The sequence below is a fragment of the Azolla caroliniana genome, unplaced genomic scaffold (genome assembly GCF_043228905.1).
Source record: "Azolla caroliniana isolate FFs.n. ecotype wild unplaced genomic scaffold, voAzoCaro1.0.p SCAF_6, whole genome shotgun sequence".
Taxonomy (NCBI): domain Eukaryota; kingdom Viridiplantae; phylum Streptophyta; class Polypodiopsida; order Salviniales; family Salviniaceae; genus Azolla; species Azolla caroliniana.
In genome coordinates this window covers 989,005-1,016,933 of record NW_028230441.1, presented here as the reverse complement: position 1 = coordinate 1,016,933, position 27,929 = coordinate 989,005, and the positions used below count along the sequence as shown (strand labels likewise).

The following is a 27,929-nucleotide window of genomic DNA, read 5'->3' as shown; positions in this document are numbered from 1 at the left end:
TTGTAGTATATGTTTTGCAGATTATGCATAGTTATAAACAATGTATGCTAGTACGAAGACCTTTTTGTATTGGATGTAGCATCTGATGATTCTGGTCCATATTGTTTTCCTGTACAAATAATGAGAATGTTTCTCCACACTGCTGTAAATTTGTGCACCACTAAATAACTGGTGTACAAATTCTAATGTACTATTGGTATATCAAAATGATCACGTGGCTATCTTCCAGAATGGTGTATAAAAATGACCATGCATCTATCTTCTAGAATGGTATACCAAAATGATCATGTATTCATTTTCCAGGATGAAATTAGGTTTTGTAGATTTTGTTTGGTGGGTGTGCGTTGTGGTTTAAATATATGTATTTTTTAATGAAATCTTGGAATCTCAGTTAAAAATAAAATGGATTAGAGCTTCAATTTCACTGAGAAATTGGAACGAGTAGTTTTATTTGGTTGCCATTTAGGAGCTAGGAATAGCAAACAATGTACCAAATAACATGATCATAAATATTCCATCATGATTGCTGATGGCTTGTTATTGTTAAGATATGGAGCTAATTCAAGAAGATGCAATTATCGACATGACTTGCAGAAGTCATTGCTCTATTTATTTCAGATTCTGTATTTCTAGTTTCTCTTCTGCACCATATGAAACTTACAGCAATAGGTTTTTTTCATTTTCAAGAGTTCAAGAGGATAATTACATCCGTATTGCTAACTTAAATCATGTGATACTTCACACCATTTTGTGAAGCTCGAGAACCACTTGCTACATCCACCACGAATAATCTTTCTAATCTCTTTGTGCCCCTCACTATCTTCCCCACAGTATTTCAATGTTTTTTGAGCTTGAGTGATACAAACATGGCAAAATTACCCAGCAATTAAAAAGCAAGATCCAATATGTAATTGTTCACATACAATAGGAGATGCATACGAATCATATCCCCACTAAATCAACTGATAGAAGTTTTTTCTTATCTACAAATGAGTGTGACTGTTGAAGCACGTGTAGTTTGGAAAAGAAGCTCGCTACTCTTTTGCTCTTGTTCTATTCTCCTAAAGGAACATTATATTTTGCCCACACATGTTGTACTCAATGCTTGGATTCAAACCAAAGAGTATGCCGAGAACTATACAACATTTTTAACAATATGATATGATTTTTTCTACTCCGAAAGGAACGTATTAACTGTCCACACGTAATCCACTGCTTGGGTTCAAGCCAGAGAGCATGCCAAGGACTATATTTGACATTTTTGACAACAATAAAAAGATTGGAGATGCTTTGAGATGATATCCTAAATAAGCAATGGATGTAGTCAACCAAAATGGGCAAAAATAAAGCACCACAAACAGTGATCGCTTACTCTAGCTAGGGTAGCAAAAGTAACTTAGACCAAGGCGTAGTGTAACTAGGGTTCTCTCATATTATAAGGGTTTCACCAATAAACGCCAATGAGGTCTCAGCATTTTCAGAATGTGGATTCAAATCTTCAAAACAAACATTCGCAAAGCATGAAATGATGGAAACAGCTAACAAAATGCAACAATAGATAAATACCACTACAAATCCAGAATAGATTAAACACCATTGAAGGAGGATCTCTTCTTATATTTGTTAATGGAACCACGTTGTCTGGACTTTTGAGTCCACCAGTTAAACGAGTAGATGAAAGAATAATAATATAAGCTACTATAAATATAATTGCTAATGTAGCTTCATGGTATGGTATTTTCCACAAATGATATGAGCAAACGCTGCAGAATGCCAAACCTTACAATCAACTACTACACTATTACGAATGGACTTTACTGACTTGCATTGCTCATAATTAAACCATCTGCCTTACAAAACCATGCAAGTATAAATCACAAAGCTCGTCACAGGAAAATCCATTTGTAAAACAACTTCTAAATGCCAGTGAAAGTTTTAGAAATCATTCCAGCAATGTTGGGAAATGCACAAACCAAAACTAAAAATCAAATTCTTAAGATACAATCATGAGGTAATGACAGATCAATCATGTTGCCCCAGCTACATTTTCATTAATGCCTGGATTTCTGATTCCAAATATTGAAGAATTTCTTCATTAATGCATCACATCTAGCCCCCTCATACCTCAGGAAAATGCAGACAAACCAACTTCAATATTTGTCATCAATATCCAAGATCAACGACTCGTGAAGTAGCTGTGGATTCAATGAACATGAGTTAACAATAAGACTCACTTCATGAAGAAGTTTCATCATTTGATCCTTAATGTCACAAGATGGTACATTTACATTGGAAGGCGAGGTCAGATTAGGAGGTTTAGTGTTGACAGTCAGTTTATTAGCTGTCAACTTGTCATGGCTGATTTGCTGATGTGACATTACAGGATCTGCTGGGATGCATGTGGTCATCACTGAATCAATTTCTTTCACATTTTCTTCTAGATTCTCAATGAATGGAGATTTTCCCCGATCATCCCTTCTACAAATGGTATGGTTTGAGGCAGATGTATTGCTAAATACAGGACTTTTTTGAGACCGAGAGAAGTGACGAAGCTTATATGATACCTCAGCTCCAAATATTCTGTTTTCTAATGCATACTTTAGTGCAGCTTCAGCATCCGAATTAAGCTTAAAGATCACCTGTGCAGCTGAAGTATTCTTGTACAGTCTAATACCTGCATTCTCTAGAATCCCAAATTGATTAAATGCTTTGTTCACCTGAGCTTCAGATGGCATCACGAAATCTTTTGGGAACTGCATGAAAAGCCCAAGTGAAGTTTCTGTGGCCTTAGCATCAGCTGTGCGCATAGGCATTTTCATATATGATGAGTCAGATGGATCTTTGTTAGAATGATGTTGCTTCATATTCCTATACCCATGTCTCAAATCAGAGAACTTTCTTTTGCTCAGTTTTTCTCGAAAAGATTGTTCTATGCTTTTTGTTGTTGCTATCTCTTGTTCGACTTCTGATTTCTTTTTCCTTGCCGCTACAGCTAGCTCTTGTAGACCAGGTATTGAATTCTGAGGAGATAGGCATGGAGTGGTAACTCCTCGTTCTAGAAAAATAGAATCTTTACTGGTTTGCGAATCATATGTGTGACTTTGAAGTTCCACATTCTCAATAGGACATTTCTGCTCTAGGTCTACTGTGCTGGACGGAATCCTCAAATTCAGCTTTTCCCTCATAGATGAAGGTTGTTTCTGTACTTCATTTCGCTCACAAGAAGATTCTTTAACATTGAATTTTGGTTTCACATGTTTCACACTGTGAGTTACAAGTTGTGCCTTGTCTAGTGCTTTTCGGTTCACTACAGCCCTGATCTCTGTAATACCATACCCTGAACTCTTCAAAAAGACATTATTGCGGAATTTTAAAATAGAAGATATTACTTCTTGCAGGGAGCTTCTTCTACTTGCATATCTCAAAGGATCTCTGGCGAGAACCTGTAGGCCCTGAACAATTCGAATAAGAGAATGCCCAAACTTCTTAGTGCCTGATTTGCCAGAGATTGAGGCCTCACTTCTGACATCAGAATCACATTGTTGTGGAGTTGAACTGTATGTTGCTTGACATTCAAGAAGCTTCATGTTACAGCTTTCAATCCTGTTCAGATTTTTCGCAACAACTTTCTCGTCCCGTTCCTTCAATCTATGCATGATGTTTGCCTGTCCATTGATTTCTCTTATTTCAGTTCTCATCTTCTTGGTTTTGCGAAGATTATCACCTTCTGATGGACACAACGGTTTTGTTCTCTTTTCTCCCTTAAGTATTTTCCTTTCCTTGCCGCTTGATGGTTCTATCACTGTAACTGGTGATAGATCAATATCATATTTTTTTAAGCCCTCGATATATTCTGATTCCTTGAACTCTGGCAGTACACCAGGTACAGATTTATTACTCCCTTGAGAATGATCTTCGAAGGTTTTGCCAGCAGTTGGCAGCTTTGCTGTGGAAAGAACAAATCCTGCAGGGGAAAACAAGGGCTTTGCTTGCTTTTCTCGTTTTAGTATTTTCTCATGCTTCTTGTTCATTACTTTGGATGGATAACCTGTAATGTCAAGAAATGCCTCTCCATCACTACCAATATCCAAAGGAGCTGTCTCACTTTCCCCTAGATTTGCTAAATTTTTTGAGCTTTTCCCTCCTTCATACTCCTGCGAAGCAAGTCGCCAGTTGCTTCTACTGGAAGTTGCTTCCTTAACAGGACCGTCAGGACCTTCATACACCCTGTCCTTGTTTTCTACTAGTGTATCACCTTCTTCTGTCGATAAAATGGTTTCTTGTATCCTCAACTTTGGACAAACCTGACAATTCTTTAGAGCATCTTCGCTCAGCTGTGGCTTCTTCACTTTCATTCCTTTATCACTTACAGATTTATCCTTTTCACTCCAGTAAGGCTTCTTTGCTTCCTTCCTTTCTGCACATACTGCCTCTTCAACAGCTTCAACAGACGAAAACCTCCTCTTCAGAGTATCTTCTATGGCTTTTTCATTAGATTTATTATTTGCTATTTCAATATTGAGCAAATTTGACTTGTCAGAATTTACTAAAAATGAACGAGTGCCATACGCATGACCACAAATTTCTGAATATTCGACACTGAAGTTCTGTTGGTGGAAAGAACAGCATGCTGCAGTTTGGATGAATTCCAATACCGCTTTTGGAGTAAACATCACTCGACTCAGAGAGATATCTGGATGGTGTTCAATCTTCACACTATTCTGTATTCCTGCATTTGCATGTGGAAATGTATTCTTGCTATATAGGAGAACATTATGGCGTGAATGAGTGAGACCTAACTCACTCCTCCGGCAAACTTCATCTAGTGCTGCTGCAACTGCCCTAGAAAAGCTTTTCATATTAGTCTGTTTTACCTTCTGTTCAAAATTTGGCTTGAAGGCTATGAGTTGAGAATCCTTCAGCCAACCAAAAGTGCCATCACCAAAGAAGGCTACTAAAAGTCTTCCAGATTTCTGAGTCTTTTTAGCAATCGTTGAAGCATCTGAGGCATTGAAAATCTGTCCTGGCCACCAAGGATGAGACTTAACTTTGGCCCACACCAGATCACCTCTACTAAATCTAGAAGCCACATAATCAACCTTATCTCCAATACGCTTCCTTGGCTTAAATTTACCGTTGCATGCTTCACGATGTATGCTGCTTTCGCTTTTGAAATCAAAAGTACATTGATTTTCATCCTCTACAGAAGATATATTAATGTCATAGGAAACATCATCATCAGCCATCCCAACTTCAAATATTAGGCTTTGTTCTGTGGCCAGTTTTCCAAGAACAACGTCATCAAATGTTGGTAAAAGCGTATCATTGCCACTAGGTTCAAGAGTTTCCTTGTTCAAAGCTGCAAAATGTTTCTCTGTGGATTCTGTATCATTACTAAAAGCATCCAGAATAGTTGCATGTGATGTTTCCTGGGTGCATACATCCATGCAAATTAAAGACTTGGGATCCTCATTTACATTTTCAAGTTCTACATCAAAGTTCATTTTAATAATCTGACCACACTGTGCTCCTTTCTCTTGCTGGTAACTTCTAAGTTCACATAGCACGTTTGAAGACTGTGAATTATCTTTTGAGGGAATATTAGATAATTGAAGCATTTTTCTCTTCCCAGCAATTTCATTTGACAAGTTATTTGTGTAATCAATACCAACAACTGATGCCATGGATTTGTGTGCTTTCATATAGTTATCCTGTGGAAGGCTAATGTCAGTACTTATCAAATCCTCATTTCGTGGAAAATCAGCCAGGTCTTCATGAGTCACATTCTCAAGGTTCTTATCAACAACCGAAGCTGTCGCTTTGTGAGTGTTCATACAATTATTCTGTGGAACCTCAACTCCAGTGATTCTCATATTATCGTTTCTTGAAGAAATCGCAGATTCTTCAACATTCATATTCTCAAAGCTCATATCAACAGTTGAGGTTGTGGAGTTCTCAGTGTTCTTACGATCATCCTGTGGAATCACATTCTCAGCTTTTGGAAAAACAGCTGATTCTTCATTACTCAAAATTTCAAAGCTCTTATTAAGACCCAAGACGGTAGATTTGTGCATGTTAATAAAATTACCCTGGGAAATCTCATCTTCCGTAACTACCATATCCTCATTTCTTGGGGGAACAACTGATTCGTCAACACTCTTATCCTCAAGGCTCCCAAAGAAAAAAGACAACATAGCTTCTTTATCCATACATTCACTTCAACAATGATCAGACTTCAAACATCTTAAAGTCTCACCGGATATATGTGTTTTATCCTTGATGATTTACCTAGACAGAAAAGAAAACCCATTCAAAACTCTGAAATTTTCACTGTAAGCAGGCACTTAGTACAGCGTAAAACCTATTTATTACCTTACATCACACATATTTGCGCTTGCACTCAATTCATGAGTATGAATGAAGAAAACATTTCCAATGAATTCAACAGCACTTTCAGATATCCGTTAACACTAATTTGTAAGACAGAATCTGTGAGGAAAACCTGGATGCATGAGTAAACATAAGTCTGCAAATTTGGGAGTATAATCTGGAGGTTCTTTTTTCTGAGGGGAAAAAACTGTTCAATAACAAATTTAATGTACAAAACCTGTCTGCATGGAAAGCTGTGAAGCTAAATTTGAAGCAAAGAACGTCTTCAAGGGACTAGAATTGCTCTTCTCTGTTCTTCTCTCTTTGGCTCCGCTAAGGTTGAGATTTTCTTTTCTCAAATCTCTCCGGAGCTTCTGATTTTTTTTCTATTTTTTACGGTTGATCTAAAGACAAATTTGGTTTTAGAACAGAGACGAAACCCTAACAAATCGATCTTCACACAGACAGAAGGAAAAGCTTACCCTAAAGCAGGCGGGCGTGCGGGCGTGGCGGGCGCCGGGAAGGGGGGCAAGCAGATCGCGATGAAACAGAGACTGCTGCTCTGCAGCAGAAACAAAATCACGAACAAATAATTGTGGCGAGTTTTTTGCTGTGTTTTTTTTTTGGGGGAAGAACTCCAAATATTTTTTACTCCATAAATGTTGATTTCAGACCAATATCCATTTGTTTTTGTTTTTTGGGGGGGGAGGAGGGAGGTCATTCGTATATGTACGTATATGCACCACACACAAGCCAGGCCAGGCCAGGCCATTCAACTCTGCCAAACCCTAAAAAGGTCCAAGTCAAGTTCATGCGGGAAAACCCTCCCCAGGCCCCTACAACCATTGGGCATGGTGGACCAAACAAGGGACGTTTTGGGTAAGTCACTATATATACATATGGTTGGGCAAACATATAAGTTATGAAACTAGTAATCATCACAAACAATCTAATCTTAGCTTATTTTGTAGCGAATATTATTGGTATTTCCTTACTCTGTTATTAAGTTGGGCAAATATGTGAAAAAAAACCTTTGTCATACATAACATTAGTTAGTATGTTTCAAACTACTCGAAAAATGGTTATTGAACTACAAACAACCCCTAAAATCTCCCGTGTTAGTAACGCTAAAATTTTAACCACCTCATTGAGCATTCAACCACCTCGTTGATACTTGCTTTTGTGTAACACAACTCATGCATTTGCTCAATTAGTACCATGGGTAGCGATGATAATACCCTCTTTATAAGATCAAGGCCCATATGCTTTTTTTGAGCTTGGATTGAGGAATCGAAGAGAGATCAAATCTACTTGTAAGTAAACATTAGGTCATAACGAGGGCCTTATCCTATGTGGAGATCTACATATCCCTCATGTAAGTAACACCTAGCTCATCCATCACACCATATAACCTCGTAAAAATTTAAGTGATGATGATGATGTTCAGTGTCATCATCGATGGGCACAACAATGGAAGATATTCTAAAAGCAATACTCCCAAATAATCTTTGAAGAGAGAAGTTCTGCGATGCTAATGATTCAAAATTTGCCATATTTGTTCATCCTTCCTTGTCTTTTTTATGTAACACATTCTTTTTTCCTGTAATATTTCACTAAATTTACTTTGAACTAATCCATTTATGGAATAAACATTTTGGTCATCGGAAGTGTGATTATAATATTGCATTCTTAAAACCCTAGATAACATGCATGCAACAATCAAACAAGTTGTTCTAAGAAGATGCACGATAACGGAACCACGAGCATGCTAGTGAGACACACAAGACGAATTTCAAATGAATTGTCATGGTTGATTCGAGTGCATGGTTTGCTTACTAAAATTTGTTTTTTTAAGAGAATTATTAAAGGGGCCTCCTTTGACATTTTAATATATCAAACTCACCCTTACTAGTTATGCAACAAGCGGTTAAGTCACAAAGTTTCAAATTTGAATAGGACTTGAAAAATGTTCTATTTACTAAATTTGTTTATACGTAAATGTTTTATATATAGTTTCTACATCTAAAGAGAGTTCCATTTTGTGACCATTCAAATCTTTAAAATCTATGCTTTGAAGTTCAAAATGCTCCTTGAAGCCCAAAATGCATGTCATATTTAAGCACACATATTTATTCTCCCTTAACCAACTCAATACTAGCGTACACCATGTACTAAAAATGTAATAACCAAATTCTTCCTTTTACTAAACTACGAGTGTATTAATACCAAAGCATCTATTATTTCAAAACAAAGAGGCTAGAATATACATTTGAGGGGATGAAGTTGTTAAGGGCAAGAAAACCCCCTAAAACTAATCGAGGGTTGATAAACACAAGGCACTATACTATGCAAACCAAATAAGCTTGTAAAACAGATGTCGCCCTTTACCTAATTAGTGTTCAAAGATTGCGGCATGCACTCAAGAGGTGAACGAAGCACGTGAGGCAAACATACAATTGCCCGTTGACAACTACTTACACACATACACAATGGCGTAGGGTAAGTAATACTTGATTAGTGTTTGTTACGGGCATGACCATATCCCATCGTAAGTTTTATCGTAGTATTCTACACACATGGATAAAGTCATGCCCGTAACAGTGTCAATCAATTGAGATTAGCTCTATTGTACTTGACTAGTGCTCGAAATAAGTGTTTAGATGAAGAAATTTTCTTTTCTTACAACGAAACATTTCATTGAATGATGCTACGAGTTCAATGGCTTTTACAAGGATTAATGACCTAAAAATAAGAAGAATGATAGGAAGCTTGATCTTCCGGTGAAGGTGAGTCAAGTGGATAGTTGAGACCGTCGATGGTGATGACACCTCAAAGTTAGAGTAGTGTTCCTGGGCCACTTTGTACTCCCTTCAATGACTAGTGTGCGAGCGAACTTGTGCTATTCCCGAGCCAAAGCCAAGCTCTTCCTCGAAGTTGTCAAAGCGTGGTGAGCTTGGTGGTGATGAAGACTACAAAAGCCTCTAAAGTGGAAGAGAAGGCAAAGAAGAAGAAGTAAAAAAATATAACAATATACTTAGGGCCAAAAATCCGGAAGTTGAGCTCCAAAAATCTCAAAAAGAATCCCTAAATGAGCCTTATTCCCTTCCTTTTACATAATGGGAGAGACTCGAGAGGCGCCTCATTTGGAATTAAATGCATACTATTCCCACTTTACATTAAAAAATGAAATAGGTTTATTCATGCTAGCAAGGATTAGAACTTTTCACCCCTTATACATGGTGAGGATAGTAAATCGATTATTAGGCCATTTACTTTCTAATGCACAAGAACCAACACAAAAGGACAAAGTGGCCTAATTGGACTATCATCTCAATCATGAAATGCCATTGCATGAGAAGTTAGAAAAGGGAAATCAAGACTAAAGAGAAAGGGAGGGGTAGAACTTAGAAGAGAGGCCAAACGCATGTCAAAAGAGAAACTTAGGTATCTTAGAACAATAACAAAGCATGCATAGCGTTTAAGGGCTTGACCTTTGTTATAATAAGGATGTAACATTTGATGCATTTTGTGAATATAATATAGTATCAGAATTGTGGGATACGATGTGTCACCAATATGTTATGCTTGAAAGTTTGATGTGGAGGGTAAGAAGGCATCTCCTAGGGGGAGTTCACATTCTGTTGAGAAGGTCCTTTTGTGATATAATATGGGGTGTTGTGTGATTGAGGAGGAAGAAGGGCAGAAGGAAACAAAATGAAATACGACTTAAGTTTCATATAAGGATTCATGAAAAATGTGACAACCAAAACATTATATTGGTCAAAACCCACCTCTAATTGATGGCATATTCTTGTCGGTTATGTTAAAGCCCAAAATATGCCTCAATTTAGTAAACACCAACCATGAGCTTATTCTTTTGTTGGAATGGCACAATGTTTCTTATGTTTGTGAATCATGAAAACAAGTCGAAATATGTTTTCCTTTAATTTCCATACTAATAACATGTCATGATAAAAGGTATGCCTTGACTCAAGCAACACCATTGAGTTGAGTACTATTTATTAGCTATTTGTTACCGATGTTTGGGGGAGTCTAATTTTTTGACATCACTTAGAGATAGAAGCGTAGAAGGATATTGCATTCATTTACAAACGCCATGGGTATTCTAAAAATGCAACATATGAAATAGAAGATGTGTAACTAAAATGGAGAGATATAGATATTGGTCAAGGATAAACCTCTTACATTCTAAGAGCAATTCTAATTTATCTCGAAAGATAGATCTGAAAAGATTAATGTATTTGAAACTCAAGGTATGTTTTTTTTTTCTTTAAAGATTTTCCTCATTAGTATTAAGAAAAACATGTGAATGCTAGCTTAAGCTTATGTGCCCAAAAGCTTACAATTTTCATGTACAATGATATACGATAATCCTAAGACCAAAGCTAGAACTTTGTAAAAGGTTTTTTTTTTTTTTTTTGCATTCTGCCGTGCTTCACTGTTAATCAACAAATGGTCCAAGGAAGTTGATAGTTCCATTGAGGCCCTTGAGTTGACTTAGAGAATAGGGGTAACTTTTTCCATAAATGAAGGAGCTTCTTCTTTCTCTTGGCGTGACTTATTTCAAACAAACCCAAAACAATAACTGGCACTATATCTAGAAAACGAAACATTATGATAAGTTCATTCACTTAATGAAAATAGGATGGATTTTATCATCATATTCTTGTTCTCAAATTTTTGTTAGGGGTTTGGAGTGTAAATGAAAGGGGTCGTATATAATAAGCATTTGTGAGATTTTTGAAGTATTGTATGATCAAACTTGTTCCATTTCGATATATATTTGAGAAAATTCTAACACATGGTATAGTTCATTGTACATGCCTAAGCATTATGATGACGAGTCTAAACACTCAAGTATGTTATGAAGTGAAAATGAATTAGCAATGCACAAGATAAGGTAAATCAATGAGAGAGACTAAATATGACATTTGTTATCATTATCGTGAAGCATATATCAAGCTTGGACACATAAGATTGTGTACTTGCATTCTTGATACACAGTCGGATGCATGTAACAAGTTCATCAACGTGTGCTTGTTGCCGTCTTATTTGAATGTCGGCTTGATCACTTAGTGGGTGTGGTTACAAACACAACTCCAACAATCACAATAAATGTTAGTAACACCTTCAAGTTATATATAACCACAAAGCCATGACGCTCCCTTGTACTTTACAACACCACATGAATAGAAAATTGATTCTTTCATATTAAAGGAAAGCATTATCAAAGCGGTTTCCTCTCATTAAAGCATATCATGCTTAATGATGTATTTGGATACCTTGGATCTAATAATTAAGTTTGTTTGAAGTATGCCCCTATAAAAATAAGGGAGATTATGTTACCCATAACAATTTTTATGCTACTCACCAACTAAATTTAAAAATAGGAAAATTTCAATTATACCAATAATATCGAAATGGGATCCTAGTCGTTTGAGAAACATCACTTCATACCAACCAAAATAATAATGCAAAATGTAGTTGTTTTGTCCATCTTTAGATTTTATTAGTAGAGGGGAAAATTTAGCTCCCTTTGTGCCATACAAAGAATCTGGTTTGAAACCATTTAGCCTTTTTTATTAATATAAGCCTATTTTATTAATATGACACGTTGTTCTTGAAAAACCAATAAAGTTATTTCTTGAAAGTAAACCATACGGTGTTACGTCATGTTTGTGTGTGCTAGTCAAGTGGGTCCATATGGGGATTTGAACTAGGGAGGCCGTGATGGTGTGCGAGAAGACTTAACACCCCTTTGTGGGTTTCCCTTGAGTAACCGCCCTTTTCAAGAATTAGCCATTCTTCGGAGTTACACTAGCTTTCGATCAAGGAATTCTTTGCCTTGAGGAAATCTTAGAGTTGAGGAAAGGCATCGACTTGAGGAAACCTCAAAGTCAAGGAATGCCTTTGACTCGAGGAAAGCTTGGATTCAAGGAAACATTAGACTCGAGGAATGCCATCGACTTCAAGAAAGTCTTTGACTTGATGAAACCTTAAAGTCAATCATTATTTCCTCTCTCGCCGGCGCTACGACTCAAGGAAACATTAGACTCAAGGAATGCCTTCGACTTCAAGAAAGCCTTTGACTTGCTGAAACCTTAAAGTCAACGAAGATCTAATTGTCTATCCCTCTCACCATGGTAGCGTTCAAGTGATTAAAACAAGGATTAGGGCTAAGTCCACTTGTTTAATACAATAAACATAGGTTAACACTCGACACTAGTTTTTTACAAAAGAAATTCCCTTGGGTTTTCAATGCAATTACAAAATAACTATAGTAGTGATTATGATAAGTGTTTGCAATGGTGGTAATGAAGGTACACTAGTTAAGCTAACGGTAAGGATCCTAATTTCATGGTCTTCGACGAGCCCACATACAACCAACGACTATACTACCTCTTGTTGATGTGGGGAACCCATGCCCCTTCGAGCTTCCTTCCTTGACTAATGAACCCTACCGACTTTCAATTTCTTTCCTCCATGCTCACCCAACACGCCATGATGACTTGCAAAGGAGAAGAAGGTCCCAACACGGAAAATACGAGCGTGGTAAATGATGAAATACTTTAGGGAGCTGACAATAGGCATGAATCTGGGGATTCTTGAATGGGTTAACTGTCTGAATTGCCGAGATGGAGGAGAGGTGGTTTAAACTCCACTCTCACATGGACTCTCACCCTAACCCTAAACCCAAAATGAGCAACCAGAAATAAGCCCTCTTTTCCCATTTTTTCTCTATTGCATGAAATGGTCACCTACCCCTTTTCTCTTGGAAAATCAGAAGGGTAGTTATTTTACATGCCAAAAAAAAATCAAACTCTCAACCCTCTTCCTCACAATCCATAGCTTTACCATTTCCCTCTAAACCTTTTATTATAATTGTTTTCATTATACGTACTTTTGTGATTGTTCTCTTTCCATACTATTCTCTATTTGGTACCTTTGGACCTGCCACATCACAACAATTGATTTATTGGCTTTGGTTTTTACCAAATGGTAAGGCATTGTTTCCCTCTTAAATGTTTATGCTTGTGCTTTCATATTAACATCTGAAAGTCTTTGAACCACGATTTTCATGTTTTTGCATTTAGGACAACTAAAATATATCTATTATTCAAACTCTTATACCTAGATTTTGGATTGAAGAAGTCTTTCCTTTTATAAATGTAGAGTTATGTTGAGCGGCGAGCCTATCTAACATTACAATTCATTTATCTCTGTTATGGCTATTACCTCCACGTATTGCTACATTTGGCATCATAGTGTTGTGAAATTTTCAAGTGCAGATTCTTGTCTCAATTGTTGTTTTAAGGATCAATATTCACAAACATTTAATTCTTTCAAATATTGTTATGTTGTACATCAAGGGTAAGTTTAATGGAGTACTAGTCATTTTGACATTACGAAGATTTTTGACTAGTGAATAATTTGTAATGTGCAACTTAAATCTTCTTCTTTTTTGAAACCTTTTAGAAATGAGCTATTAAATCCTACAACAAATGATTTACAACATTTTTTATTGTAGCATACACCTCGAGTATGCATATCTGCATCTACCAAGTATTCTCTCCCATTGTTTCTTAAAATTTTCAAAATTGGATGTGTATAAGTTTTTTATAGTTTTTTTTCTAAAAATACTTTTAATGGTGATTGAGTCACAAATATATAGCTATTAGCAATCATAATAGTTGTTCTAGACATTTTGTTGTCAAAGCATAATGTAATGTAGAGTCTTCTAGAGAATTCACCGCATTCTTACCAAACCTTTCAATTTCTTCTAAACTAAAAACAAAACAAGGACAAAGAACTCAGGGTTGGATGACAAAGTTACAAACCCAAGGACTTTCATCCCTTGTCACTAATATATGAATTTAAGAATATTACATCATGTATAATTAACGTTTACTTATTAATTACAACATCGAAATAATACTAATTTGAAATTTGCATATGTATTTCATGTCAACTACTTCATTGAATATTCCAAAGGATAGAAAGTCCATACCATTAGCTAATACAGTGTGTTGTTGCATGTATTGCCAAGCTTAATGAATGGCCTTCAAGTTGGCCCTTTACCATAAAATTATGTCCCTTTTTGCACATTCATTAGAGGTTTAAAATATTAGATTTGTAGGCATCATTGCCAAATGTCAAATGCACACAATCCTTGAAGATAAACATGTCTTATAATGGCTGAAAAAATGTTACATCATTTTGTTGCCAAGGGCATGTGAGGTAAAGGTGTCAGGCCGTAGCCAAAGACAAGTTTAAAATGAAGAAAAGGATGAGAAATAGCAAATAAGAGAGGAATGAGAGAGAAATAAGATGTTGACAATGTATTAGTAATGAGAACAAGGGTTACAAGAGTATGCCGAAGACTGGCATTGAACAAGAATAGTTCATCAATACTTCACTACATGTTTATATAGCATGATTTGGATACATGCATGCTCGCCACCTCATAGGCATGCATGATCGCCATTTGGCATTCATGCATGCATGACACTTGGTAATCATGCATTAGTCTATGCGGTGGCGACATTTCATAATACTATATATGTTTTTTCCTCATCTAATATAAGGATTTATAGGTATATATATATATATATATATATATATATATATATATATATATATATATATATATATATATATATAATGTATCCTAGTGGTTGAAGCTTCACATCATCTTAAAGGAGGTCATGGGTTTGAACCTCCATTACAAGTCTTAGAGTTTTGGTATATTATCCCCTTCCTTCGATGATGAGTTCCATGAGTCACAATGCACGAACTAGGAGTTGGCTTATTCAGATATCATTGATGAAATTTAGCTACAAGTTCTTTGGTATTATTGTGATTTTTAGCTCGCTCCCATGTTCAATCCGCGGGTGTATAACCCAACCAATCAACGAAATAATACAATTTGTTCTTCACAACTTTGGAGTCCAAAATGGATTTCACTTCATATTCCACGCCTTGATCAAGCTCAATAGGAGGTGGCGGGGGAACAACATGATCTGGAATAGAGTTTGAAGCATAAGGTTCCAAGAGTGAGACATGGAACACTGGATGAAGATGCATATGCGGAGGGAGATCAAGATGAAAATCAACTTCATTGATTTTTTAAGTGATTAAATATGAACTAAGACATTGATAATCCAACTTGTTACAAGGCCTAGTGGTCTTCACATTATGTTGTAAGAGCCATACACAATCTCCAACTTGAATTTTGGGGTTTTTCGGTGATGAGTTGAGTCGATGGCGATTTGTAAATTTCTTATGGGTGGCTTGAGCATGATGAGAAAGAGCAATATGTTTTTGGAAAAAAAGAAAAGAAAAGAAAGAGCAATATGAATTTCCTAGATATGACATAAGCGATCCTCTACAACAGGGTTTTTCAAGATTTTGGGTGCTCAAGCATTGTCCAACAGGGATGAACACCCATGTTTGCAAAGAAGGGAGTAAGTTTAGTAGAAGAATGAATTGAATTATTGTAAGAAAACTTCTCAAAATGCAAATAATCTACCCAATGAGTATTGTTCCAAGGTTTGATTGGTACGTTCGGTTTGACCATCAGCCTCTGGATGATAGCTTGAAGAGAGTTTACAATGAATTTGGAGGAGCCCAAGCCCAAACAAGTGTTTCCAAAATGTTGAGATAAATTATGGTCCTCAATCACTAATGATATCATAAGGTGGACCATGATGCCGAAACACTTCACGCATAACCAAATATGCTGTCTCTTGACTATTAATAGTTTTTGTGCATGGTAGAAAATGTGTCATCTTAGTGAAGCGATCTACAACACTAAGGATGGAATCAAAACCTTTGGAAGATGGAAGATCGGTAATGAAATCCATAGATATAGACTTCCATGGACCATTAGGAACTGGTAAGGGTTGGAGTAAACCATATGGTCAATGTCGAGGACACTTGGACCAACAACATGCATCACAACTGCGAATGTAGTCCTCAAAATAATTATGAAGATGCAACCACCAATAATATCTAGAAACTAATTCCAAAGTTTTGTGAACTCCAAAATGTCCAGCCATTGGCATGTCATGGCAATGTTGTAAAGTAGGGAGTTGAGAACGGCCATCAGGGACATAAAGTAAATTATTTCGAAAAAGTAAATTATCATGCCAACTGAACTGATTATAATCTTTACGAGAATTCATGGACTTTGAACAAGAAGCACGATCTGGAATGATATGATTCAAGGCATCTTGTGCAAATTCATTTGATTCAAGATAAATACGAATCATACTAATAAGTGTCGAGTCCGTGGGCATCTTAAAAGCATTAGCGAGCATCACTTATAAACGATCAGGACTGGGTTAGGACCAAGGAGGATCTGTTTCTGATGATCAAAAGTAGGTTCCCCTAAACAGGGTGCCATGTAGGAACGCCGAGATAGCGCATCTGCCTTTCCCTAGTGTATTGTGAGGTGATACACGATCAAGAAATCAAAGCATGTAAGAAATTGTGCCCAACGAGCTTGTCGACAATTTAAGACTCGAGCATTCTGGAAATATGTTAGGTTCTTGTGATCATTATAGACAATGATTTGATGGGGAGAACCTTCCAAAAAGTGGCGCCAGTGCTCAAAAGAGTCTACAATAGCCAAAAGCTCCTTGACATCGTGAATCTCATAATTAATTTCTGTAGCTTCAAATTTTCTATGAATGAAAAGTAACTAGATATAATAGCCCGTTTTCTTTGGGTTGTGAGAGGACAATCCTGAGTGCAAAAACTGATGCATCAGATTCCAAAATAAAAGGCTTGTCTTGGTCAGCATGGATCAAAATAGGAGTTGATGTGAACACATGTTTTAAGCTTTTGAAGGCCTCCGCCGCACTAGAATTCCATATGAATGGTTGGTTTTTATGTGTTAATTGTGTAAGAGGCAGAACCTTCTTTGAGTAGTTCCTAATGAATTTGCGGTAAAAATTTGCAAATCCCAAGAAACATTGGATATCATGCACAGATTGTGGTGTTTCCCACTTTAGAATTGTTTGCACCTTTGTTGGATCCATAGATATTCCTTTTGGTGATACTATGTACCCCAAGAATTCCACTTGGTTGAGACCATATTCTTGTAATCGTCGTAGAACTTGGCGTACATGCTCATCATGCTCTTCTTGAGTCTGGGAAAATATCAAGATATCGTCTAAATAAATGATGGTGAATATATCCAAGAAGTCTCGCAAAATATCATTGGCCATATGCTGAAAAATCGCAGGAGCATTTGTGAGACCAAAAGACATAATTGTATGTTGAGAATCAAGCTCAACTTGGTCTAGTGTGTGAACTCACCTTGAGAGTGAAGAGACACCTCAACGGTCAAGAGTCACCATTATGTCACCACTTTGTATTCTAGCATTTAGTATGAGTCATAGAATCATATTCCATGACACATAACTTATGAGCTTTCACATTCCCCATGCTCCATGAGCCTTGTAGTTAATGAAGAGAGAGGGTGACTACATAAAGCACCCTCCTCCCATCTTGTATAATGTTGAGTCTTTCTCCTTTGCTAATATACTTAACCTTGCGTATACTCTGTGTCTCTCTCTCTCTCTATCTCATACACACATACACACATAGTTCACACCTATTCCGCTTCACAAGAATCCATCTCTTGATTCTTTACATGGTATCAGAGCGATTTGGTAGCTCGATCTAGCCCATTCGCCTCATCGTGATCGTGTGTTGTGCTCTATGCCGACGACCAAGAACCGGCTCATAGCTATCGTAGCTTCGCTACATAGCTCGCATTCGAAGAGAGAAGAAGAAGAAGAAAAATCGATATAATGAATACTCAAATGGGGAGCGCTCTCCCTACCGAGAAGTTGGATCGAAACAACTTCGCATCTTGGGAGTACAATATGCACCAATACCTTGTCGGACAAGGCTATTGGAGCTACATCAAAGGAGTGCATGAAGACCGACCCGCCGAAGCGGCTCCCGGATACGCGACATGGGAGCAAGCCGCAAGCCGTGTGATGTATTGTTTGGCGACATGTGTTCACGACCACATGCTCGGTTACATTCGAGAAGCCAAGACGCCGAAGGAAGCGTGGGAAAATCTGCGAAAGATTTTCGCCGCCAACACGACCACGAGGAAGCTTCAACTCCGCCAAGAGTTGAACAACATTCAACAAAGGGACATGTCCATCACGACATACAACTTGAAGATCAAGGAGCTTTGCGACTCGCTCGGCTCAATAAGCGTAAGTATAGATGATGATGAGATGGTGCAAATATGCCTCGGCGGCCTCGCACCACGGTTCGGCGCGATGCGAACCGCCGTTCTAGCACGGGAGAAATCTCCCTCCTTCTTCGAGCTCCAATCAATGCTATTGGTCGAAGAAAACCACGCGCGTACAAGGAGCAATGAGTCGGAAGGCCACATGCTCTACACGCACTCTAATGGAGGAAGAGGACGCGGACGAGCGAGAGGCCGATTCGGCCAAGGACAAGGCGGACGAGGTCCGACCTACGACAACAACTCCCAATTTCGGCCGCAAAACGGAGGCCAACGAGGAACCTTCGCAAGAAGGGGGAGCTTCCAATCCAGCCCTAGCCGTCAAAACGCAACCGAATGCAGATATTGCGGAAAGCTAGGCCACCACGAAGAAGAGTGCCGAAAGAAGATGCGTGAATCGGCTTCCACAAGTCGACAACTCACGAATTACGCACACAATTCTGACTACGAAGAGTATAGCGGAATGTACGGGAACAACTCCGACTACGAAGATCGTGGCGGAATGTTCATGATGAAACATAGAGCAAACTCTATGTCGGCCTCTACCTCAACTAGTGCCCTCAATCCGGAGGACGTATGGTTTGTAGACTCTGGAGCCTCAAACCATATGACATCCCATAAAGAATGGTTTCTCGAACTTCGAGAACCGGAGCGACCCGGTTATGTCGAAATCGGAGATGACACTACGCACCCGATTCAACACATCGGCAATGTTCCGTTCGGCGAAAGAGGTAAGCAAACATACATTAAAAATGTCTTGCATGTTCCCACCATCACAAAGAATTTGGTCTCGGTCAGCCAAATGGTTGAGCAAGGGATGCAAGTAACACCGGGACATTTGAAACAGGTAATATGTCGCATTTTAAGAACTATCCGTCAAAAAAAGACACAAAATAGGTCGATTGACAAAAAGGGGTGCTGCATGCATAAAGGATTTTAAAAAATGACCCAAAAATATATTGATTTTAAGCATGTCCAAAATTGTAGGTCTTTCAAAAAATGCCTAAATAATAGACATGCCAAACTTACAAAAGAATGTACAAAATGACTACCACCTATATTTATACATATTCGTTAACTAACATTTTGATGTACAATTCAATATCTACAGATCATGTGTCAAACTATCGCTTTCCAAGTCTATGCCATCATTTTCAGACCCATCCGATGAACTAGAAGAGCTTTGTGAGGTATCATCCTCATCATCACTGGCAACCAATGCATTGTCTTCATCCAATTGCAATCCAACATCACCATGGTTATGAGACATGCTTCTTGTTTGTCTTTGTGTAGTGGTTGGAGCCGCATTTGGGATCTTCTCTTTTAATATCTTGATTGTGGTTTGTCTTAGATGGCCTGTTTTGGTCAAGGAGAAGTCATACACTAGTATGTCAACATTATCCAATGTAAGAACATACGTGCTTGGTAGATTCTTTCTTCTTCGCTTTCCACTTGTGCCTTCAACATCCTTAACAATCTCTAAAGAGTACTTTCCAGTGAATGGATTTGGTGAAGAGGTGTGATACCAATGAACCACAATGGACTTAACTTGATTGCCTGATTCATCCTTCATTATATCCAAAATTTTAGCACTCCAAAATGGATGGCCCAACTCATCATCCCCAGCTAATGTTGCAACTAACATCCCAACTTGTAGTTCATGCAAACTGCCTTGCCATCTTGCCTCTGCAGTACGCGATATTCTTGGTCCCACATAAATATCTCTCTGTCGTGGGCGAACTAGATTATTGAGTTCGGCATTACCAATTAATTGATGGTTAGCAGGTGAAACTATTGACGACATACCAATGTTCCATGTGAAAGCATTTTGGATTGGCCATACTCCGGCAATGTAGTTGTTTAAAATTGTATGTTGATGGTTAAAGAAGGTATCCCACCATTGAACATCTTGATCACCAGCATACTTCTTGGTGCGCTCAATATTTCTTTGTTTCTCTTCAAGGCATCGCATCCAATATATCTTTTTCTCATCAATTGAGTTGCTATGAACCATTTTTTTATGGTCATCATACGACATTTGTTCTGCACCATGAATTTCTGTATTTGGAAAATAAAGTAAGAACCTACAACCCTCTTGTGGCTCCCATTGTGAACTAGATGAGTATTGTTTTGCATACAACATCGTCGTGTTGTGGCTCATATCACTTCGTTTTATGAGGAAGACATGGTTAAAACTTATATTATTCAGAGGTGCAAGAACCCTACCTTGAGCCCCATCACCATCCATGCAGAAGCGTTTAAAATCATACACTTCATTCAACTGATGTACTTCGGGCTTTGGGGTATAAGCTTCACTGATCAACGTTGTTAGCGTAGGAAGCGTGAAAGCATCACATCGTGCTAATTTATTTGAGAACCTACTAAACATTTGATCTATATGATCATGAGTATGACCAACTAGTAAGAAGTTAACCTTAATCTTCTTAAATAAACCCTTCTCTACTAGCATGCTTAAGTAACTGAAAACAATTGAGTTTTTGTTTTCTCTGGCTGTATTGTCAAGTTGCACGTATAGAACAGGCGGGAGTATACCTGGCCAAGACTGCAACACTCTTTGCATGACTGTAACTGTAAGATTAGGGTTGTTGTGGATATTAGGATAAGTTAAGAATACTTGAGGCCTTATTGTCTGACAATATGACAAGCAACCTACTAAATGCATTTGTACAAGGCATTCATCTCCAATATCCTTTGGCAACCTTTGAAAGTGTGGCAAACAAGTCTTCTTCTGATCCATGCCATCAATAATCATACACATATACCTTTCAGGTGATTGGAGAGCTTTTCGTCGGTGGTGCATAGCTTTAGAATGTTCCAATGCTTGACTCTCACGGTGTTCTTTCAATAGATTCTTGTAATTCTTTATTTCATCATCTGATTTCCCACCCTTTGCCATACTCTTTAAACTTGCACATATTGAACAAACACCCATTCGAACTTTACGCGGTATAACCACATTGTTAAATTGTAACCTCCATAATCGATTGAAATGTCGATACTGTATGTAAGGTACACCTTGTGACAACATGTCGTCTTTATATTCTTGATACACCTGACGACGAGTGAAATTATCAGACAAGTGCAATCTCCCAGTAGTAGGCATAATATCACATTGCTTTGAGAAATATATCTCCATCCAATTAATAGAATGACGCCCTATAAGACCCTTACTACCAGAGGAATTCATATCAAAAGGTATAAACGATCCCTTCACCAATCTTAGTTGTATTCTCTGAAGCCTCATGTTCCGAATGCTATGAGCAATTTTGAAAGCAACTCTACAACACTTAGTCCTCAATGCAAGGTAATATTCAACGTGCGTTGAACTAGCCCCAGTGGCGTGATCTCTTACAAGCTGCATATGTGAAATAAGAAAAGTATCTTGTTCCTCACCATTAAGTGATAGATACTTCTCCCGCATTATTCGTAAGTTTGACTTTCCAAATTTATTAAGACATAGATTCCCACAACATGTCTTGCTCGAATCACAAACAATTTGACGATCAGAACATAAAAAGTTATATCTCTTTACACTAACTTGTCGAGGAACTCTTTTGAATGTGAGAGGCTTTGTTACGCAAGCTTCGCCAGATGTGGTTTCATCCTTGTCAATGCTTGCACAACTTTTGCTTTCTTGTATACCACTTTGTCCTGGCCTCTTGAAAGGGTCAATTGAGAAAAGTGAGTTTGAGTTATTACCAACATCACAACTAACATTTTCACCTGGACCCTTTGAAACACTTGGGACCTTGTACTCATCGACTGAGAAATATGAGTTACTCGATAAAACATAAGGGTCCACTGAAAACAAGGATGATCTACTCGAAGCACAAGACATCTTGAAGCCTAACTTAAATTAACACCTTTCTCTTGTTTAAGTAGAAGTTTAGGAATTTAAGATCTAGTCTACGAACATAAACCATATGAAGACATCTTGGGATAAAAGATAAGGTATATTGACATCATATTATTATTTAATTTTGTAAATTTTTTATAATAATTTATTGTGTAATATTGTATTTTTTTAAGAGATTTTTTTAAAAAAAAAATTTATTTTATTTTCCAAAAAAACAATTTAAGTTAACTATATAAATAGAGATCTACCGCTCATTATCTCTTACACGTTTCAAGAGCTCAGAGCACTCTTTAGAAAAAGTCATCGTTTTCTGTGTTCATCAACACATTGTCAACAACTAGTCTAACATGAAATCGAGCAAGACAGTTGGCAAGTAAGTCTTCTATTACCCAAATTTAAAGATTCCTAAAGATACCATAAAGATTCTTTTTTATTATCTATAAAATTGAGTGACTTTAATTATAATTAGTTTGGTGTATGTATAATTTCTTCGGTTTCTTGAGAGAATGTCCTCTCTAATTCGATGCAGTGCATCGGATTAGAAAGTACTTCCTCGCTAACTCGATGAACTGCATGGGGGTAGATAGGACATTAAGACAACACATACATAAGAATAAGAGGTTATCGTCCTTAATCCGATGCACTACATTGGATTAGGGAGGATATGATACGACATCCTCTGAAATCCGATGCAATGCATCGGATTTCAGAGGTTATCCTCCCCAATCTGATACAATGCATCGGATTTCAGACGATGTCGTAACATATCCTCCCTAATCCAATGTAGTGCATCGGATTAGGGAGCATTGCATCAGATTAGGGAGAAGATGATCAGGAAACCTCTGAAATCCGATGCACTGCATCGGATTAGGAAGAAAATCCTCCCTAATACGATGAAACGCATCGTATTTCAAAGGATGTTGTATTATATCCTCTGAAATCCGATGCAATGCATCGGATTTCAGAGGATGTCGTATCATATCCTCCCAAATTCAATGTAATGCATCGGAGTAGGGAGGAGATGATGAGAAAACCTCTGATTTCAGAGGATTTCCTCCCTAATCCGATGCAGTGCATCGGATTAGGGAGGAGATGATCAGAAAACCTCTGAAATCCGACACAGTGCAACGAATTTCAGAGGATGTCCTCTCTAATCCGATGCACTGCATCGGATTAGGGAGGAGATGATAAGAAAACCTCTGAAATCCGATGCAGTGCATCGGATTAGGGAGGAGTGGATAGGAAATCCTCTGAAATCCGATGCAGGTATATTTAGATGTATTTTATGTATATTTAGGTGTATTTCGTCGTATTTACGTGTCTGTTACATGTACTTAGGTGTATTTATATGTATTTAGTAGTGTTTAGGTGTGTTTAGGTCTACTTACGTGTATTTAGGTGTGTTTTATGTTTATTTTACGTGTACTTAGGTGTATTGGAGAGTATTCAGTTTAGGGTTTAGTGTATTTAGGTGTGTTTTACATGTAGTTAAGGGTATTTTGGTGCACTTACGTGTATTTAGGTGCGTTTTATGTGTATTTTACGTGTACTACGGTGTATTAAAGAGAATTTAGTTGTGTTTTGGTGTATTCACGTATATTTTACATTTATTTCACGAAAATATTTTGCTTTTTTCCCCAGTGAGCCCCGTCTGAAGGTGCCGTCTTTCAAGTTGAAGTTCCGGACTCCGACAAAACATGACTCGGAGAGTTTTTTAAAAGAAAAGTCTCGACGATCATTATTCGAGTCCGGAGGTGATGGGACTTCGAAATCATCCGTAGGGAATACGAAAAATAAACAAATTATGCTCGTAGAAGATAAGTCCACGGAGCATAAGCTAAAAAATTATTCACACGTAAAATGGAGTCTCACTTATGTTGAAGAAGATGGGGTATTGCTCCTCATATTTGCCACGTCGGAAGGAAAAGGAAAGCTTGAATTAGGGAAGACCTTCCCCTATGGTAAAGTTCGTAATTTAGAATATGAAGACAATGATTCGTCCATTATCTTCCTCGAAGTTGAGAGCTCCGGTGGTATAAGGCGAGTGCAAGTTGATGAAGGAAACCTAGTACCTGACGTATGCCACCCAAAATCTTTGCGAAAAGATATGCAACCAAAGAATAATCTTATTGTAGCTCTTCGGCCTTATGTTACCGGAGAGATGATGAGCACAGAAGCAGAGATTCCGCCTAAAAAGTCTCGGAAAACAAAACCGAAACATAAAAAATATCAAAAACGACAAATATCTAATGACGAGGACCTCGACGTCTTGGAGTTCGAGGAAGAAGAAGACGATGAACAACAACTTGAAATTGTCCCTCCAGGAGGGCAAATATCTTCCGGTGTATTGACTTCAGAGCAAAACCGGATTAGAGAAAATATAGCTAGGACCAAACTAGTGCGAAAAGGTCAACTCTTCCATCTACCAATTTCTTCAATTCAAAGGCTGCCCATCGACCCTGAAACTGGAAGACGCACGCTCGAGATTAGAGAGCCACATGCAGTGCATGTACAAAATTTGAAAAGCAAAATGAAGATAAATCCACATGCAATCGTCGTACCTTTTTTGGTTATGGTAGACCCTGAACAATGTCCGACAGTTGCTGATTTTAAATATAGCTCTTTAGATGATTATACTTATTATGTTATTGGAGGATCTCATTCAGCTGAAGCCCAACATCAACTCATCAAGGAATATCCGCTCACTCCGTTCTTTAAGTACGCAGAATGTAAAGTATATGCAGGTCTTACTCATGAAGAGGCCAAGTTGTTAGCATGGGACCACAACAATGATAATGATTATAGACAAAATATGTCTTGTATCGAACGCATCAGATTCTTTCACCATGAGTATTTGGATGCGTTGCAAAGATTTGGACCCAAGTTGAACCCTGGCTTACGACGTCAATGTTTACTAGAAGTGGGTATTGTAGTTGACGAGAGTACGAAATCTGAAGGGCTACGGAAATATGACTCATGGTTTCAGCTTGCCTTTAGAACAGGTGAGGTATGGGATCTCCAGGATAGAATATTTGGCATGTGGGAGCGCAAGGAGGTCAAAGGTCAACGGGCAAAGAAGGCCAAGGTAGATCCACAAGTGGAGATGAAGACAAAGTCACGTAAAAGTGACTTATTTATCGAGGAGTTGGCCGAAGATATGAAGTTGCTACCTTGGAGGTCACTACAAGGAATTAAAGACGATAGATTGTTAATATCTGTGTTGTCTCGAGTTGCAGCCAAGAAGTTTAGCTTGGACGAGATGGTGACTGAGTTACAAAAGTATGTAAAATTGAAATGTTTTTCTTTATTCTTGTGCATTTCCTTTGATAACTGATTTCACATTTAATATTTTATTTTTAGTCATAAAGTATACATGAAGATACAAGAATTGATGATGAAAAAATTGTGCCTACCAACCTGGGAAGAAGTCGAACAAGCTTGCCCAATAACATCATCATATAAGGCATTAGAAGAGTTCTTCATTGTATTTAGAGAATGGGTATGTGTATTTTCAATTTGAAAAGATTCAATTATCATTTATCAGATATATTCCTTACAGGAAATGAATTTTGCAGAAACCACCTCGATCAAAGAAAGTTGGTGATAGTAATGACGGTATTCCAAGTTCGTTCATTACGCACTTGGAACGTGCTAAATACGAAAAAAGAATGACAAAGGAAAGGAGTTGGAAGTGCCGGAGGACTTCGCAATGGTAAAAAGTTTTTTGCATAGAGCAGACCCTTTCAAACAATTACATTATAGTGTATTCCAGGGGGATGTGATGAATATGCTCGACATATTACCAAAAAGGCACTATACATTACTTATTGCTGATATACCGTACGGATTCCGGATCACGGGTTCCATGTTCGATGATGTGCCTTTCAAGCACCCCCATATTGAGAAGATGGTAAAGGACTTCGCAGAGTTGACCTTAGCACCATTGTGGAGGATAGTCATATTTCATAGCATGGGTCAATCATTGTCAGTCACAACTGCTTTAAAGTCACGATGTCATGCAACAGAGCATATGCATTGGTGAGTTATACGTTGTTTTTTGATAATATTCTCTTAGATATGTGGTTTATATATGTTCCATTCAAATTTTAACTCATTTGTTTTGGGTTCAATAGGATTAAAACAAATATTACACGTAGCCCGGGCGATCATATGGTCAGTGCAGTTGAGCATCTTAGTGTGGGTTATTATGATGTAATAACGAAGAAGAAGGCTCGGGCACACGTTAACGAAAGAAACGTTGTAAATTATATAATGTGCCCAGCTGTGACAAAGAAGCTTCGACATGTATCAGGTGAAAAGAGCCTTGTGAACCCTTATCAAAAACCTCAAAGATTGATCAACCGCTTAATCGAGCTCTTCTCAAACCCAGATGATTGGGTTCTGGATTTGTTCTTTGGCACAAGTATATGTAATATAAGTTTAGTCTCGTTAATTTGATTAAGTTATAGACTTTCATTATTATTTTGACTTCTGCACTTCTATTTTACGATCAGGTACTACTACAGCTTGTGCATTAAAAATGTTTAGAAACTGTGTCGCGTTGGAGAAGGACCTTGAACAAGTTAACTACATCAAAATGAGGATCCAAGGAATCTGGGATTGTCCGGATCAAGATCAAGAAGTCGGAGCGAAGCACATCAATGAAACAGAGAGGTTTCAGATGACTTCAAGAGAGCCAATGGAACCTATAGATGAAGACGCAGGGGACCTTGTGGACCTAGAAGATGTAATAGAATTTGAACATATGCATGGTTCAACGGAGCACACAATCAATGCTACAGAGGACAATTTAGAAGAGTCCATTCATCCAAAAGAGCCCACGTTGCCTGACCAGCTTATAGATTGATTTCTATGGTTAGGTGTATTATTTGAACGATATTAAATGATAAACATTGACTTGTGACTATTGTTTCATTTGAACACAATTAAAACTTAAAGTTTGAGTTTATTTGGCAAAGTGTATAATTTGAATGGTATTAATGTTTTACATGTTCTTCAACCTTTCTTTGGAAAGTCTGCAAGGGTTTTTATAGATGATTTTGGCCATCAATAGTGCAAGGATGGGTCATCTAGAAACGTTGTGTGCGGATAATCTTTAGTATTTGATTTATGTATAATTTGACTAAGTCTATAATTTTAAGGGTATTAAATGTTTATCTTTGACTTCTACCTTCTAGAGTTATAACACTATTAAGTTTTAAAGTTTGACGTATTATATGTGATTATATTATAAAATTAGCATCTATGTCATTCTTGGCGTGGGCAACTATTTTTATCTTCGCCACAATTACGGTTCAAATGATTAAAGTTGCATATAATTCCATTCCATTAATTTAGAATTTCACCAAAAACATGACATATGAAATA

At 37.6% G+C, this 27,929-nt stretch overlaps 1 protein-coding gene across 2 annotated transcripts; it reads right to left on the bottom strand.

The window, feature by feature from the left end:
- Nucleotides 1–1,791: 1,791 nt before the first annotated feature.
- On the bottom strand, nucleotides 1,792–6,778 carry LOC147862421 (uncharacterized). Of its 2 annotated transcripts, XM_087320888.1 has the most exons (3): nucleotides 6,608–6,778; nucleotides 6,373–6,489; nucleotides 1,792–6,288 (listed from the first exon to the last, which is right to left on the bottom strand). In XM_087320888.1, exon 3 carries the CDS (start codon nucleotides 6,207–6,209, stop codon nucleotides 2,151–2,153), a length of 4,059 nt encoding a protein of 1,352 aa, XP_087177014.1. In that variant the 5' UTR covers nucleotides 6,210–6,288; nucleotides 6,373–6,489; nucleotides 6,608–6,778; the 3' UTR covers nucleotides 1,792–2,150. The 2 variants fall into 2 exon arrangements, with proteins under 2 accessions (XP_087177014.1, XP_087177015.1); XM_087320889.1 differs by lacking the exon at nucleotides 6,608–6,778 and having other exon boundaries at nucleotides 6,373–6,502.
- Between the last annotated feature and the right edge of the window lie 21,151 nt (nucleotides 6,779–27,929).

Excerpts from the sequence above, each read along its gene's own strand:
- LOC147862421 (XM_087320888.1), bottom strand. The coding sequence starts at position 6,209 with ATGGATAAAGAAGCTATGTTGTCTTTTTTCTTTGGGAGCCTTGAGGAT.